Source organism: Piliocolobus tephrosceles, chromosome 9 (genome assembly GCF_002776525.5).
Source record: "Piliocolobus tephrosceles isolate RC106 chromosome 9, ASM277652v3, whole genome shotgun sequence".
In the NCBI taxonomy this organism is placed as follows: domain Eukaryota; kingdom Metazoa; phylum Chordata; class Mammalia; order Primates; family Cercopithecidae; genus Piliocolobus; species Piliocolobus tephrosceles.
The window spans coordinates 75883889-75898243 of record NC_045442.1 but is presented as its reverse complement, the minus strand read 5'-3'; the positions used below and the strand labels follow the sequence as shown (position 1 = coordinate 75898243).

At 49.4% G+C, this 14355-nt stretch overlaps 1 protein-coding gene across 3 annotated transcripts; it reads left to right on the top strand.

Annotated features, from left to right (window-relative positions):
- The first annotated feature begins 560 nt into the window (after window positions 1–560).
- PLAC9 (placenta associated 9) lies at window positions 561–13243 on the top strand. Of its 3 annotated transcripts, XM_023204752.1 has the most exons (4): window positions 585–690; window positions 9866–9963; window positions 12092–12215; window positions 12766–12885. In XM_023204752.1, the coding sequence occupies exons 1-4, from the start codon at window positions 627–629 to the stop codon at window positions 12774–12776; spliced, it is 297 nt and encodes a 98-aa protein (XP_023060520.1). In that variant the 5' UTR covers window positions 585–626; the 3' UTR covers window positions 12777–12885. The 3 variants fall into 3 exon arrangements, with proteins under 3 accessions (XP_023060519.1, XP_023060520.1, XP_023060521.1); XM_023204751.1 differs by lacking the exon at window positions 9866–9963 and having other exon boundaries at window positions 561–690; window positions 12766–12900; XM_023204753.2 differs by lacking the exon at window positions 12092–12215 and having other exon boundaries at window positions 12766–13243.
- The last annotated feature ends 1112 nt before the right edge of the window (window positions 13244–14355 follow it).

Here is a 14355-nt window from a genome sequence, read left to right as displayed (position 1 = left end):
GAGTTACGATTTTACCTTTTTTTTTTTTTTTTTTTGAAAAGTACCTTTTCACATTGCTATCACTCCCTTACCAGAGCAGTGAGTTTCTGGGTCTCCTTCTTAGGGGCAGACACTGTTCCACGTAATTAGAATTAATCTGTTGCTCGTAGATGGACAGAGAAAAGCTTCCACACTCCCGGGAGTCAGGGGTTCAGATCCTGTGCCGTGGCTGAGAGTGATGGCGAGGAAGACACTTCTCTCCGAGTCTTAGTCTGCCCGCCTGTGAAACGGGCTCATAACAAACCCCTGACCCCAGCCTCCGTCGCCTTGAGTCCAAGACCTCACCCAATCCCCCTCACCCCCCGGGCCCCCAGGAGGCGCGGGGACTCGGGGAGGGGGGCGGCCCCTTCCTCGGGAGGCACCCAGGTGGCACGTCGGTGCCTCAGCTCCCGGGGTCTCTGGGCTCAGCGCTGCCCGTGGGATGCAGACGGGCCTCTGGAGGGGGCGGGTTCTCTCGAGCCAGAAAGCCCGGAGCCGCCCAGGAATTTTGGCTCGAACTGAGAGCATTTCCTCCCGGGCTGGCCGGGCGCGATCCGGGAAGGGCGGCTGCGGGCAGACGCGGCGCTGCGCTCGGCCGGGCCGGCACCATGCGGTCCCTGCTCTGCGCGCTGGCCGGGCTGGCCCTGCTCCGCGCCGCGGGCTCTTTGGCCGGTGAGTGGGGCACGGGGCGCGGCAGGGGACCTGGAGCCAGGGAGACCCGCAGATGGCAAGGAAGGAATGAGCAAGAGAGCGACACAGAGAGAGAGCTGGACACAGCAGCGAGATGGAGAGAGAGGCAGATGTAAGGAGGGAGGGATGGAGAGAAAGACTGAGACGAGACAGACTCAGAAAAACGCTGAGAAGTAGAGCAACGGAGGGATAAAGGAGAGAGGAAAGAATAAACAGTGAAAACGAAAAGGAGAGGCCGAGACAGAAAGAGGCTTTCCCTGAACAAATATGAACTAGGATAGAAAGAAAAAGGAGTTTGAGAGACCGAAGGAAAGAGAGTGATTGACATGGCAAGGGGTGGAGGGAGAGAGGATATTGAAGAAAAGAGAAAGATTTGAGAGAGACCAAAAATGAGAGAGAGGGAAGCTTGATGCCCAGAGTAGAGCTGGCAAGAGAGAAGGAGCCAGGATCTGGAGTGGGAGGTCACAGCTGCTGGGTGGGGCAGCCCCGGAGGCCAGCTCCGTCTCAGAGGGCCTGTGGAGGCTCAGGCCTGGCTTTATAGGACATTGCATAACAAGCTAGACTTTAAAGGGTGAGTGACCCAGTCTAGCCCAGCACAGCCTTAAAGAACCAGACGGGGGGCCCAGGAGAAAGGCCACCTATTCACCTGCCAGGTGGCCTCGGGTGGTTCTGCAGTCAATGAAGAAGTCACCTCCCAGTTTCCAGGGAGCTTCTCTGGGGAACTGAGCTGTTTTGGTTGGCGATAGGGGACCGGGTGGAGGTAGAGAGCTGTGCAGAAGGGAGAGGCTGTCTGGGTACTTCATTAGCTGGGTTCCTTGCCTTTCACTGTTCACTTTCTTCCCCCCACCTCCCTCTCAGGCAGACGGATCACGAGGTCAAGAGATCGAGACCAGCCTGGCTAACACGGTGAAACCCTGTCTCTATTAAAAATACAATAATTAGCCGGGCGTGGTGGCACATACCTGTAGTCCCAGCTACTCAGGAGGCTGAGGCAGCAGAATCACTTGAACCTGGGAGGTGGAGGTTGCAGTGAGCCGAGATGAAGCCACGGCAATCCAGCTTGGGTGACAGAGCAAGACTCTGTCTTAAAAAAAAAAAAAAAAGGAAGAAGAAAAGGAAAAAAGTATTCATGTATTGCTGTAATTGTAATTTCACACTGATTTCATACATTTTTGTGCATAATCTTTCAGATTTTAGATGACATATCTTAACTTTTGATTATGAAAACTTTTGGATACAAAAAACCACAAAACAATAGTATATGAAAGAATCATATAATGTACTTATTACCCCTACTTCAACAAGCATCAGTTCATGGGCAGTTTTATCTCATCTATAGTTTCCACCCTCTCTCCTCTCCCTGTATTATTTTAAAGGAAATCCAGGCATTGTGTATTTTCTTTTCTTTCTTTCTTTCTTTCTTCTTCTTCTTTTTTTTTTTTTTTTTTTTTTTTTTTTTTTTTTTTTTTTTTTTTTTTATTTTTTTTTTTTTTTTTTTTTTTTTTTTTTTTTTTTTTTTTTTTTTTTCTTTTTTTTTTTTTTTTTTTTTTTTTTTTTTTTTTTTTTTTTTTTTTTTGAGACGGAGTCTCGCTCTGTCGCCCATGCTAGAATGCAGTGGCGCAGTCTCAGCTCACTGCAACCTCCGCCTCCTGGGTTCAACTGATTATCCTGCCTCAGCCTCCCAAGTAGCTGGGACTACAGGTAAGCACCATCACACCTGACTACTTTTGGTATTTTTAGTACAGACAGGGTTTCACCATGTTGGCCAGGCTGGTCTTGAACTCCCAAACTCAGATGATCCGCCCGCCTCGGCCTCCCCAAAGTGTTGGGATTACAGATGTGAGCCTTAGCGCCTGGCCTGGCATCATGTATTTTCATCTATAAACACTCTTTTTTTTTTTTTTTTTTTTTTTTTTGAGATGGAGTCTTGCTCTGTTACCCAGGCTGGAGTGCAGTGGCCAGATCTCAGCTCACTGCAAGCTCCGCCTCCCGGGTTCCCGCCATTCTCTTGCCTCAGCCTCCCAAGTAGCTGGGACTACAGGCGCCGCCACCTCACCCGGCTAGTTTTTTGTATTATTTTTGTATTATTTTTAGTTTCACCGTGTTAGCCAGGATGGTCTCGATCTCCTGACCTCGTGATCCGCCCGTCTCGGCCTCCCAAAGTGCTGGGATTACAGGCTTGAGCCACTGCGCCCGGCCTAAACACTCTTTTAATAAACACAACTGCAATGCCATGATCACACTCCAAAAGCCGTGTGTGACTGAATATCATTAAATATTCAATCACTGTTCAAATGTCCTTGATTGATTGTGTCACATCTTTTTGCAATTCATTTGTTTAATCCTAATAAGGTTACATACACTGCATTTGGTCAATATGTCTGTTAGGTCTCTTTAAATATGTAAGTTTTCTCTCCCCTTTTTTTTACTTAAATTTTTGTTGTTGTTGAAGAAACTAAGTTTGTCCTGTGAAGTTTTCCACTTTTAGATTTTGCTAATTGCATCCCTTTGATGTCATTTAAATACCTCCACCCCTTACATTTTCTATAAATGGAGAGCTATCTCTAGCATGTCTGACTTCCAACCTTGGTTTCTTTCTTTCTTTTCTTTTCTTTCTTTTTTTTTTTTTTTTTTTTTTGAGACAGAGCCTTGTTTTGTCATCCCGGGTGGAGTGCAGTGGTGTGATCTTGGCTCATCACAACCTCTGCCTCCCAGGTTCAAGCAATTCCCGTGCCTCAGCCTCCTGAGTAGCTGGGATTACAGATGCGCACCACCACGCCAGGCTAATTTTTGCATTTTTTAGTAGAGATGGGGACGGCGGGGGTGGGTTTCACCATGTTGGCCAGGCTGGTCTCGAACTCCTGACATCAATTATCAGCCTGCCTCGGCCTCCCAAAGTGCTGGGATTACAGGCATGAGCCACCGCGCTGGGCCGCAGTCTTGGTTTCTTTTAGCAGCACTCAGAGAAACCTTTATCCCTGATAGCTTTTTAGACCATGAGCCACCATGCCCGGCCCATATTTTGGAGTTTTTTATAGAATCATTTGAAGAATAGTGTTCTGCTGCTTTCAAAAATAATCAAAACTCATGGATGATTTTGAATGAATCATACATTTTCATATAAATATTGGATGTGGTAAATTTATTATTCTATTATATTGAATGTGGTCAAATATAATTAACCACCAAGTGGCCAGGGTTGCTTTTCAAAGCGGAGTGTGACTTTGACAATTCAGAAGATACAGCAGCACCTTTCAGAGACGCCACTGAGAAAACATTTCTCATCACCCAAAATGCAGAAATCATCTGCGCTGTGGCACTTTCTTACTGTTTGGGTCCAGATAAAAAAGGTCTCCCTGTAAGGCCTGTAAGTAGAAGGAGCGGTACTTCCGCCTCAGAAGATGGGACCCAGGGGCCACGTCTCTTTAACTGGGGCAGCCAGCCCAGCCCAGCCCTCCCCTGGGGCCTCCGGGCCCCACAGCAGCCTGTTCTCACCAGCACAGGATGCCCCGCCCGTGGCCACCATCCAGGGTGCACATCAGGCCCCAAGCAGGAGCCCGGCCAGAGAAAACAACGCAGCATCCAAGGAGGTCCATTTCCCAACTGGCAGGGCCTGGGAGAGCAGGAGGAAAGGAAGGAAGGGAGCCCTGCGGAGCCACAGCCTTGGCTGCTCGGGGTTAATCACTATAATCCTTCAGCCTTTTCCACTCCCCTTGCCTGAGCCACTGACAGCCCTGTGGGTGCATGTGCGTGTCTACTATTTTATTTTTATTTTTATTTTTTTTTACAAGACAGGGTCTTTCACTGTCACCCAAGCTGCAGTGCAGTGGTGCAATCGTAGCTGACTGTAGTCTCAAACTCCTGGGCTCAAGCAATTCTCCCGCCTCAGTTTTCCAAATACCTGAGACTACAAGTATATGCCACCAATGTTGGCTAATTTTTTTATTTTTATTTATTTGTTTTGTAGAAACAGAATCTCACTGTGTTGCCAAGGTGGCCTCAAACTTCTGGCTTCAAACGATCCTCCTGCCTCAGCCTCCTAAATCTCTGGGATTACAGGTGTGAACCACTGAGCCCAGCTCTTGTAGGCCTCTTGAGACCTCTCTGCAGCCTCCAAAAGACAGAGAAGAATTAAGGATGCACTACACGGGGCAGTCAGGGCCTCGGGCCTACCCTACCCCATTTTATGGAGGAGGCAGCAGAGGCTCAGAGAGGGGAAGAAACTTTCTCACAATCCCACAGTCATTAGTGGCCGAACTAGGCTGAGAACAGGGGTCTCCAGCATGTTTTCTACCATGATGCGTTCAAGTCAGCGCTGTGGTGAGGACACTGGTGCGGAGGGAGTAGGCAGTACAATGTCAGGCCCTGCTCCAAGCTTGCTCTCTCAGATGCACTCTGTGGAGGCCCCGATGAGCTCATGGACAGTTGCTCCAGGGTGCACAGAGCACAGTTTTGTCCAGATGTGAAGGATTAGTGCTGAGCCATGTTGGGAGTGACCTCAGCCCAGCCTTTTCCCTGGAGGGGTTTTGGAGCCAAGTTAGACCTCATCACAGACACGTAGAGAACAGGGTGTTTTAGGCCAGTGGAGAGAAGCAGGCTCTGGTTGTTCCTGACTTCTAAAGCAGCCAGACTCCCACTTGGCTGGCAGGGTCACACTGCATTCCCCTGGCCTAAGCCTGGGGGAAGTCTGTGAGGGGAGAGAGGCTAGGGTCTGGGAGACGGCAGGTGAGCCTCAGAGGAAAGGCTTGGCCAAAGGCCTCTGGACAGAGCCAGCAGGAGGTATGTGTATCCACAGACTTATGACAACAGGCCCTCCCCCAGGACAGCTACTCTGTCTGTGGGGAACAGCTCTTCCGGCCCCCTCAGAGCTTTTTCTCTCCAAGCTGAGCAGCCCAGTTTTAGCTGAGGCAACTGAGTTAAAATTTGGAGTCCCAGACTGGGTGCGGTGGTTCACACCTATAATCCCAGCACTTTGGGAGGCCGAGGCAGGCGGATCACTTAAGCCCAGGGGTTTGAGCTTAGCCTGGGCAACACAGTGAAACCCCATCTCTACAAAAATTACAAAACGTAGCCAGGCGTGGTAATGTGTGCCTGTAGTCCCAGCCACTCTGGAGGCTGAGGTGGGAGAATTGCTTGAACCCGGGAAGAAGAGGTTGCAGTGAGCCGTGACTGTACCACTGCACTTCAGCCTGGGTGACAGAGTGAGACCCTGCCTAAAAAAAAAAAAAAAGGGGGTCCCTTCCCATAGCCTCCTTTAGACTTGCTCCTGCCTCTCAAGGGCCTTCTCAGGATGTGGGGCCAGGATGGAGCATAGCCCCCAGGGGCCTCTCTGTCTCTGAATATTTTACATGGATGCCTGCAGCAAACGATGGCTGCTGTTTTCTGCTGACAACCCCGTCAGACTGTCAGACTTGTGTTAGGGAACATTTCAAACCGTGCACACAACAGTAGACAGAATCGCTGAATGCGACCCCATGTGCTCATCACCCAGCTTCAACAATTAGCAACTCTCAGCCCATCCTGTTTGCTCTAAACATCCACGCATGCCTCTCCCCCATCCCCACCGAGGCCTGAATTATTTACTTTGGAAGTAAATCCAAAACAGCACAGCCTTTAATCTGTAAATATTTCAGTATAGGTCTTTAAAGGACTCTCCTTAAAAAAATAACCAAAGCACCATTATGATGTCCTCCTCCCTCCCCAGATTCAGCAATAACACCATTGTCTTTTGAAAAGTCTTTTCTAAGTTCAGTGGAGGGAAATTATGGAAAGGATAATTTGAAAAACAGATTGTTCTCCACAAAAGACGCTCAGAGTGGAAGGACATTTTGTCCCTGGTCTTGTTCACATCCCTGAGTGGAAGAGCTGAGAGCTAGATAGAGTTGGAATCAGAAAATCACAGGGTAGGGGGCTCCACCTTGCTGAGATGAGGCCGGGAGGTCAGGGTGCCTGAGGTCCGGGCATTTGCAGATGGTGTGATCTTGGGCAAATCACTCGGCCTCTCAGAGTTACACATCCATCACCAGCTCTGTCCTACCTCAAGACCTGCCCCACTTCTGGACAACTGCAGATGGCCCCTTGGCCAACCCTTCCAACACCAAGGCCTTACAGCTACAAGTATTGCACGTAGAGAGATCAAGTTCCATAACTATCTCCCCCTATTGAGCTTTGGATGCCCACATCCATGGCCACAGCCTTAACATTGTCACTATCTGAAGCTGCTCTACCTCTAAAAGCTAAAATTACAATATTCTTTACCTCTTGTTCCTCCTGTGATTCCTAAAACCTCCGTCTCTTCAGCCCCCATTTCTCCCAATTTATTGGCCCCCTTCTTGGCCTCATTTCCTTCCTTATTCCAGCTGGATTCCAGGGCTCCTGTCCTAAACCCCTGACTGGCCAAATCTCAGTTCCTTGGCCCCTTGCCTCCACCACATCCATTCTGCAGACTCCTAGGTTTCAGCTCCATCCAGCCATCTGTCTTTGCTGCTCTACGCCCAGACTATGGAGCGTTGCTGGGAGAGGACTCGTGCTTCCAGGATTCCTTGTTGATGCCGACTCATTCTGCATGGTCTTCCTACACTGCATCCCTCATTCTGCACATCCTCTTTTGAAGCCCTCTCTTTATTCAAGTCCCTTACCTAGTGGTGCACTGATAGACTGGCTCTCAAAACAAGGTGGGGGTGGGTCATTGATTTCTGTGGTGTAAATGTTCCCATCACGGCCACCACTTTTTTTTAACTTAAAAATTTTTTTCTTTTTAGAGATGGGGTCTCACTATGTTGACCAGGCTGGTCTCGAACTCCTGGCCTTAAGCGATCCTCCCACTCGGCCTCCCAAAGTGCTAGGATTACAGGCACGAGCTGCCATTTCCAGACACCATGGTCACTATTTTAACGTCTATGTTTAGCAACCTACTCAAAGAATTCTTGTAATTGTAACATCTAGCTCTCCTCCCTATGTGATCTCCATCTTATTGCACAGAGTAAACAGCGGCCATCAGGTGGGAGCTCACTCCACTTTTTGGACCCTAGTTAGATGGTTTGCCTTTGCCTGTTTTTGCTGCATTTCCTCTGTCTTCCTTCCAGATGTGGTCCCCCCTGCTCTGGATCCAGGGCCTCCCATCAGTTCAGGAAGTGCATTCCTTGGGTTCTCCTGTCTTCCTCCTGTCCCTCAGGCTGTAAGCATGGTTGTGTTTTCCAATACAACCATGCTTACATGGTTTTTAAAAAAAAAAAAAAAAAAAAAAAAAGACCTTGCGATCCAATCTCCCTTCCTTCACAGCCAAGCTTCGGGGAATTTTCCAGATTCCACATTTCCACCCCTTCTCATCTCACAGTGATCCAAACTCTGCTTTTGGATCCTAAAAGTGCTGGGGTAAAATTTAGCAGGGCCTTTCTGTGCTCTCTTTCCAGTCCTTAACTTGCTACACCTCCCCGCTGCTTTTGGTCATGGTGACCCTTTTCATCCTCTGTAGAATCTGTAAAGCTCCTGGCTTCTCTTGACTTCTGGGGCAGCACCCTCCTTCCTGAGTGTCAGCGTTCTCCAAGGTTCCAGCCAACCCTGATGCCCCACAGGCATCTCAGGGTTACCAACTCTGAAACCCGAACTTGGAATCAGGGCTCTCAGACTTCTGCTGTGAGGGTTGATGGTGCCTGGAAGAGCTAACTCAAGAAGAACAATGGTGAATCAGGAGTTGAGCGGGTTGAATGGCAGATCCTCTGCTTATGAGTAGTGACTTTGGACACATCCTTTCACCCTTCTGTGCATTAGTTTTCCTATGTGTAGATTGGGCATAACAACAGGTTGTTGGAGAGGTTAAGTTAGCACCCTACATGGTGCATGGTAAGCGCTCATCACATGCCAACTGTTATTAACAGGTTCCCAGCGTCAATGCTGCTACTAAAATATCTCTTCTCGTTTCTTTTTTTTTTTTTTTTGAGACGGAGTCTTGCTCTGTCGCCCAGGCTGGAGTGCAGTGGCCAGATCTCAGCTCACTGCAAGCTCCGTCTCCCGGGTTCACGCCATTCTCCTGCCTCAGCCTCCCAAGCAGCTGGGACTACAGGCGCCCGCCATCTCGCCTGGCTAGTTTTTTGTATTTTAGTAGAGATGGAGTTTCACCGTGTTAGCCAGGATGGTCTCGATCTCCTAACCTTGTGATCCGCCCGTCTCGGCCTCCCAAAGTGCTGGGATTACAGGCTTGAGCCACCGCGCCCGGCCATCTCTTCTCATTTCTTTCCTCACTATTCCTACAGCTCCTGCTTCTGCTCATCACTTCTCCTTCACTGCTCTTATCCTGATTGCTGCAGTAACCTCCTGCCTTCAAAAGCATCTCCCTCCAATCTATTCCCTCTATTTTGAAAATTCATGTTTGACCCTGTGACTTTTCTGTTAAAATAAACCCCCTTGGCCTGGCATGCTGGCTTACACCTGTAATCCTAGCACTCTGGAAGGCCGAGGCGGGCGGATCACCCGAGGTCAGGAGTTTGAGACCAGCCTGACCTATATGGTGAAATCCTGTCTCTACTAAAAATACAAAAATTAGCAGGGCGTGGTGGCAGGACTTATAATCCCAGTTACTCGGGAGGCTGAGGCAGAAGAATCACTTAAACCCGGGAGGCGGAGGTTGGAGTGAGCCGAGGTGGCACCATTGCACTTCAGCCTGGGCGACAGAGCGAGACTCTGTCTCAGAACAAACAAAGAAACAAACAAACCAAACAAGCATCAGAACTGGTTTATTAAAGCCCCTGGGTTAAAACTCTACCCCTTTGTCTTCATTTCCAGGACTTCCCTCTCCAGTCTCTCCCTTGCCCCACCCTGTATCTCCAGCCATTGCAGGCTGCCTGCAGGGTTTACACAGTGAGCCATGTTCTTTCAGACCCCTCCATCATTGCAGCTCCCTGGCTGAAGCCCGTCCTCCCTTCCTCCCTGGGCTTCACCTCCTTGAGGAAGTTCATCTGGGTCTGTAGGTGACTGTGACTGTAGAGACTGGTGGGATTGAGATGCCTGACACTTGCATACTGACCCCCACCTGGGCCTTCCTTTGCTTGCTCTTGCGTTTGCCTTGAGGACTGACCCCACTTGAGCCCAGTGTTTACAGGAGTCTCTGGCATTATGGAAAACTAAGGGTCCCACAGTGAAAAGACTCATTTTCCCACAGCTGCAGAACCCTTCAGCCCTCCACGAGGAGATTCAGCTCAGAGCACAGTGTGTGACACACATATGGCTGTGCAACGCCGTCTAGATGTCATGGAGGAGGTAACAGGGTGATGTGGAAGGGCATGCGGGTTCAGGACCACCTTCTAGAATGATGTTTTTATGGGCAGATGCAGGCTTGCTTTGGAATGTGAGGACATCCAGGCCAATCCTGCCCTGTGACCACCTTGTCCAACATCACCCTCCCATTTGGGTTGCCAGGGTGCCCAGCCCCCAATGGACTCTGCCTCTCCTAAGGCCTTGCTTATCCCCACATGGGTATTTCAACATCGTTACTGGATGGGAAGGTGGAAATTCAGTCACTGTTTTGTTATATAGCCACGATTCCTAACTTGTGTGGGGAAACGTTTACATCTTTATTGTCACAAGCCTTTAACTGGAATTGAGTGTACCATTCATCATAGATACAGATAGCAAGCCGTGGTATTAATAGTACTATAACTTTGTCATCAATAGAAATCCAGATAATTTCATCTGCCTCTAGTTATGAATATCTCAACATACAATTTTTACCCTTGTGTCAAAATTTCAGTTGTGGTTAGGCCTGATATTAAATCATGTGATTTAGTGAGTTAATAAATACATTTTTCTTTTTTTCTGAGGCAGGGTCTCTCTCTGTCTAGCAGGCTGGAGTGTCATGGTGCAGTCTTGGTTCTCTGCAACTTCCATTTCCCAGTCTCAAGCGATCCTCCCACCTCAGTCTTCCAAGTAGCTGGGACTACAGGCACATGTGCCACCATGCCTGACTAATTTTTGTATTTTTTTGGAGATGCAAGGTTTTGCTATGTTGCCCAGGCTGGTCTTGAACTCCTGAGCTCAAGCCATTCACCCACCTTGGCCTCCCAAGGTGCTGGGATTACAGGCATGAGCCACTTTGTCCTGCCAATACATATATATTACATCAAAAAATTAATTTTTTTTTTGACAGAGTCTCTGTCACCCAGCCTGGAGTGCATGGTACAATCTTGGCTCACTGCATCCTCTGCCTCCCAGGTTGCAATGATTCTTGTGCCTCAATCTCCCGAGTAGCTGGGACTACAGGCATGCACCACTATGCCCAGCTAATTTTTTGTACTTTTGGTAGAGATAGGGTTTCACCATGTTGGCCAGGCTAGTCTCAAACTCCTGATCTCAAGTGATCTCGCCTCAGCCTCCCAAAGTGCTGGGATTACAGGCGTGAGCCACCGTGTTGGGCCAAAAAGTTTAATTTTAAATACTTGAATTTTTCTTTTTTTTTTTTTTTTGAGGTAGAGTGTCACTCTGTCACCCAGGCTGGAGTGCAATGGTGTGGTCTCAGCTCACTGCAACCTGTACCTTCCGGTTCAAGTGATTCTCTTGCCTCGGCCTCCCGAGTAGCTGGGACTACAGACGGGCACTACCACGCCCGGATTCTTTTTGTATTTTTAGTAGAGGCAGGGTTTCACCATGTTGACTAGGCTAATCTCGAACTCGGGACCTCCGGTGATCTGCCTGCCTCGGCCTCCCAAACTGCTGGGATTACAGGCATGAGCCACCACGCCTGGCCTAATGCTTGAATTTTTTTTTTTTTTTTTTTTTTTGGGACGGAGTCTCGCTCTGTCGCCCGGGCTGGAGCGCAGTGGCCGGATCTCGGCTCACTGCAAGCTCCGCCTCCCGGCTTCATGCCATTCTAATACTTGAATATTTTAATGCAATTGGTGTCCTTGGTAATTCTATATGTTTTATTTTTCGCATTTAAGGCATTATTCTGAGAAGAGGTCTGTAGGCTTCACCACCCTGCCAGTGGTATCCATGGCACACACAGGGAAAAACCATTAAGAACCCTGAGTAAATTTCAGAATCCCAAACTTGTCATTTGGCAGAGACACCACCAGGGGGCAGAACAACAAAAGGAATGTGAGCTCCAGTCTGCAAAGGCCAAAAGGTAGAGTATTCTACAGGCGCTTCATCCAAACCTGTGACTGAGTGCCAAAAAGGAAGGAACCTTAGAGAGCGAGCCCCCTAGGATATTGTCATCTGGGGAAACTGAGGCAGGTAGGGGCAGAGCCTGAGTGAAGAAACCCCAGGTCCCGCAGCGCCTAGTCCTTTCTCACTGCAGTGCACTGGACCGCCAGCTGCTCTTAGGACCTGGCTGATGAAGCAGAACGTGGAACCACTCCTGTCCTCGACTTTACCCCCTTTCCCACTCTAGATGGTAGAGAAGACCGTGGATCACCTGGGGACAGAGGTGAAAGGTCTGCTGAGCCTGCTGGAGGAGCTGGCCTGGAACCTGCCCCCGGGACCCTTCAGCCCCGCTCCCGACCTCCTCGGAGAAGGTGAGCAGTGCAGGTGGCAGAGGACAGCCTCTGGGCTGCTGTCATCTGGGGCTGGGCAGGCGAGACGGGGACGGCTGCTCCATCGCACAGGTGTAGCCTGGCTGGCAGGGAGGGCCCCAGCGCTCCCTGGGGACGGAAGAGGGACGACATCATCCTTGTTCCCCGCCCCGCGCCCCCGCCACCCGGTCGCTGCTGCCCAGTGTCAAATGAGGTTCTGGAAGAGCCAGCCCTAGATGCCATCTCAGCACAACCCTGGCGCGGAGAAACTGCCTCCTTCGTTGGCCTTCTCACGGCTGGAGCTCCTTAGCTCCTTTCTTTTCACCCTGAGAAGCCACTCCTGTTCCACCCCAAAACCCTCTCAGGGAAGACGGGTAACCCCTACTGATCAGGCAGAGATGGGGTTCCACTCTGCTGTCTTCTTGATCCCTGTGTCCCGCGCGCAGGAGTTCCCGGGGACTAGGGAGGGAAGGGAAAGAACTGCTGGACACCTCGGGGGCGGGTACCCTGCAGCACCCCAGCTTGCTCACTGGAGGCCTCTGCTTTCTTTCAGATGGCTTCTGAGCCCCGGAGCTGCAGCCCAGCAGCTGGAGGTGGTGCACCTGCCAGGCAGCACCCACAGAGCCAGCCCTGTCCTCTCGCCGTCCTTCCTCAGCTTCGTGTGAAATAAAAGCTATTCTTTTGGTCTCCTCTGTGTCTGCTGACAGAGTAACCCGTTTAACTATAGCCCCCTCTCCCTCCACTTCCATGCCTGGAAGAGGCCTGCAACCCCCTTCAGGCTCAGACCTGGGGACACGCCCACACCCGCCATCTGTGCTTTAGCACTCCTTATTTACTGGGGCAGATGGAGCAGGGGTTCACTCACACAGGTGGGGGCCCTTCGAGTGGCCTTGCTTCTCAAAATGTGGCCATAGGTGAGAAGCAAGGGGATCAGGGTCTCAGGACCCACCCAGACTTCCAAATCTGCATTACAATGAGACCCCCAGGGAATTTACGTGTCCGTTAAAGTGGTTTGTTGCTGTTTTTAAAAAAATTTCCTATGAAGTGAAATTCAATGTAAAATTCATCATTTTAACCATTTTAAATTGTACAAGGCTGGAGGCGGTGGCTTACGCCTGTAATCCTAGCACTTTAGGAGGCCAAGGTAGGAGGATCACTTGAGCCCAGAAGTGTGAGACCAGCCTGGGCAACATGGTGAAACCCCATCCCTACAGAAATTACAAAAATTAGCCGGGCATGGTGGCGCTTGCCTGTAGTCCTAGCTACTTAGGAGGCTGAGGTGGGAGGATCAGCTGAGCCCTGTAGGTCAAGGTTGCAGTGAGCCATGATCATGCCACTGCACTCCAGCCTGGGTGAGAGAGACCTTGTCTCAAAAAAAAAAAAAAAAAATTTAATTAAAAATAAATAAATTGTACAAATGCAGTGGCTTCCAGTACATTCAGAAGTTGTGCAGTCATCACCACCAGTTCCAGAACATTGTTCTCCCTCTAGAAAGAAACTCTGTATCTCTTAAGTGGTCACATCTCATTCCTGCTCTCCCGACTACCCTGGAAACCACTGGTCTCTGTCTTCATGAACTTGCCTATTCTGGACATTTTAAACACAGTAGTCCCGCTTTATCTGTGGCTTCACCTTCCGTGGTTTCAGTTACCTGCAGTCAACCATGGTCCTAAAATATTAAACTCCAGAAATAAACAATATATGAGTTTTCAATTGCACATCATTCTAAGTGGCCTGATGAAATGTCTCGCCATCCCACTTCATCCCACTCTGGACGTCAGTGCTCCCTTTGTCCAGCATGGTCCACGCTGTCTACACTTCCTGCCTGTTAGTCACTTAGCAGCCTTCTCAGTTATCAGATCAACAGCCACAGTATCATAGTGCGTGTGTTCCAGCAACACTTCTTTCTCTTAATCAAGACCCAAAGTGGAAGAGCAGAGCTGCTGGCATATGGTTGTTGTTTTTCACGCAACTCTCCCTTCACAGAAGCTGGCATATTGTACTAATTGTTCTATTTTATTCTTAGCTATTGTTGCTAATCTCTTATGGTGTCTCATTTATAAATTAAACTTCATAGGTATGCATGCAAAGGAAAAAACATAGTATAATAGGATTAGAGACTATTGTGGTTTCAGGCATCCAC

What these genes read in the sequence shown, in the direction of transcription:
- PLAC9 (XM_023204751.1), top strand. Translation starts at nt 627, where the DNA reads ATGCGGTCCCTGCTCTGCGCGCTGGCCGGGCTGGCCCTGCTCCGCGCC. An exon ending in CGCCGCGGGCTCTTTGGCCG is followed by an intron (nt 691 to 12,091) that starts GTGAGTGGGGCA and finishes TTCCCACTCTAG; the next exon opens with ATGGTAGAGAAGACCGTGGA. An exon ending in TCCCGACCTCCTCGGAGAAG is followed by an intron (nt 12,216 to 12,765) that starts GTGAGCAGTGCA and finishes GCTTTCTTTCAG; the next exon opens with ATGGCTTCTGAGCCCCGGAG.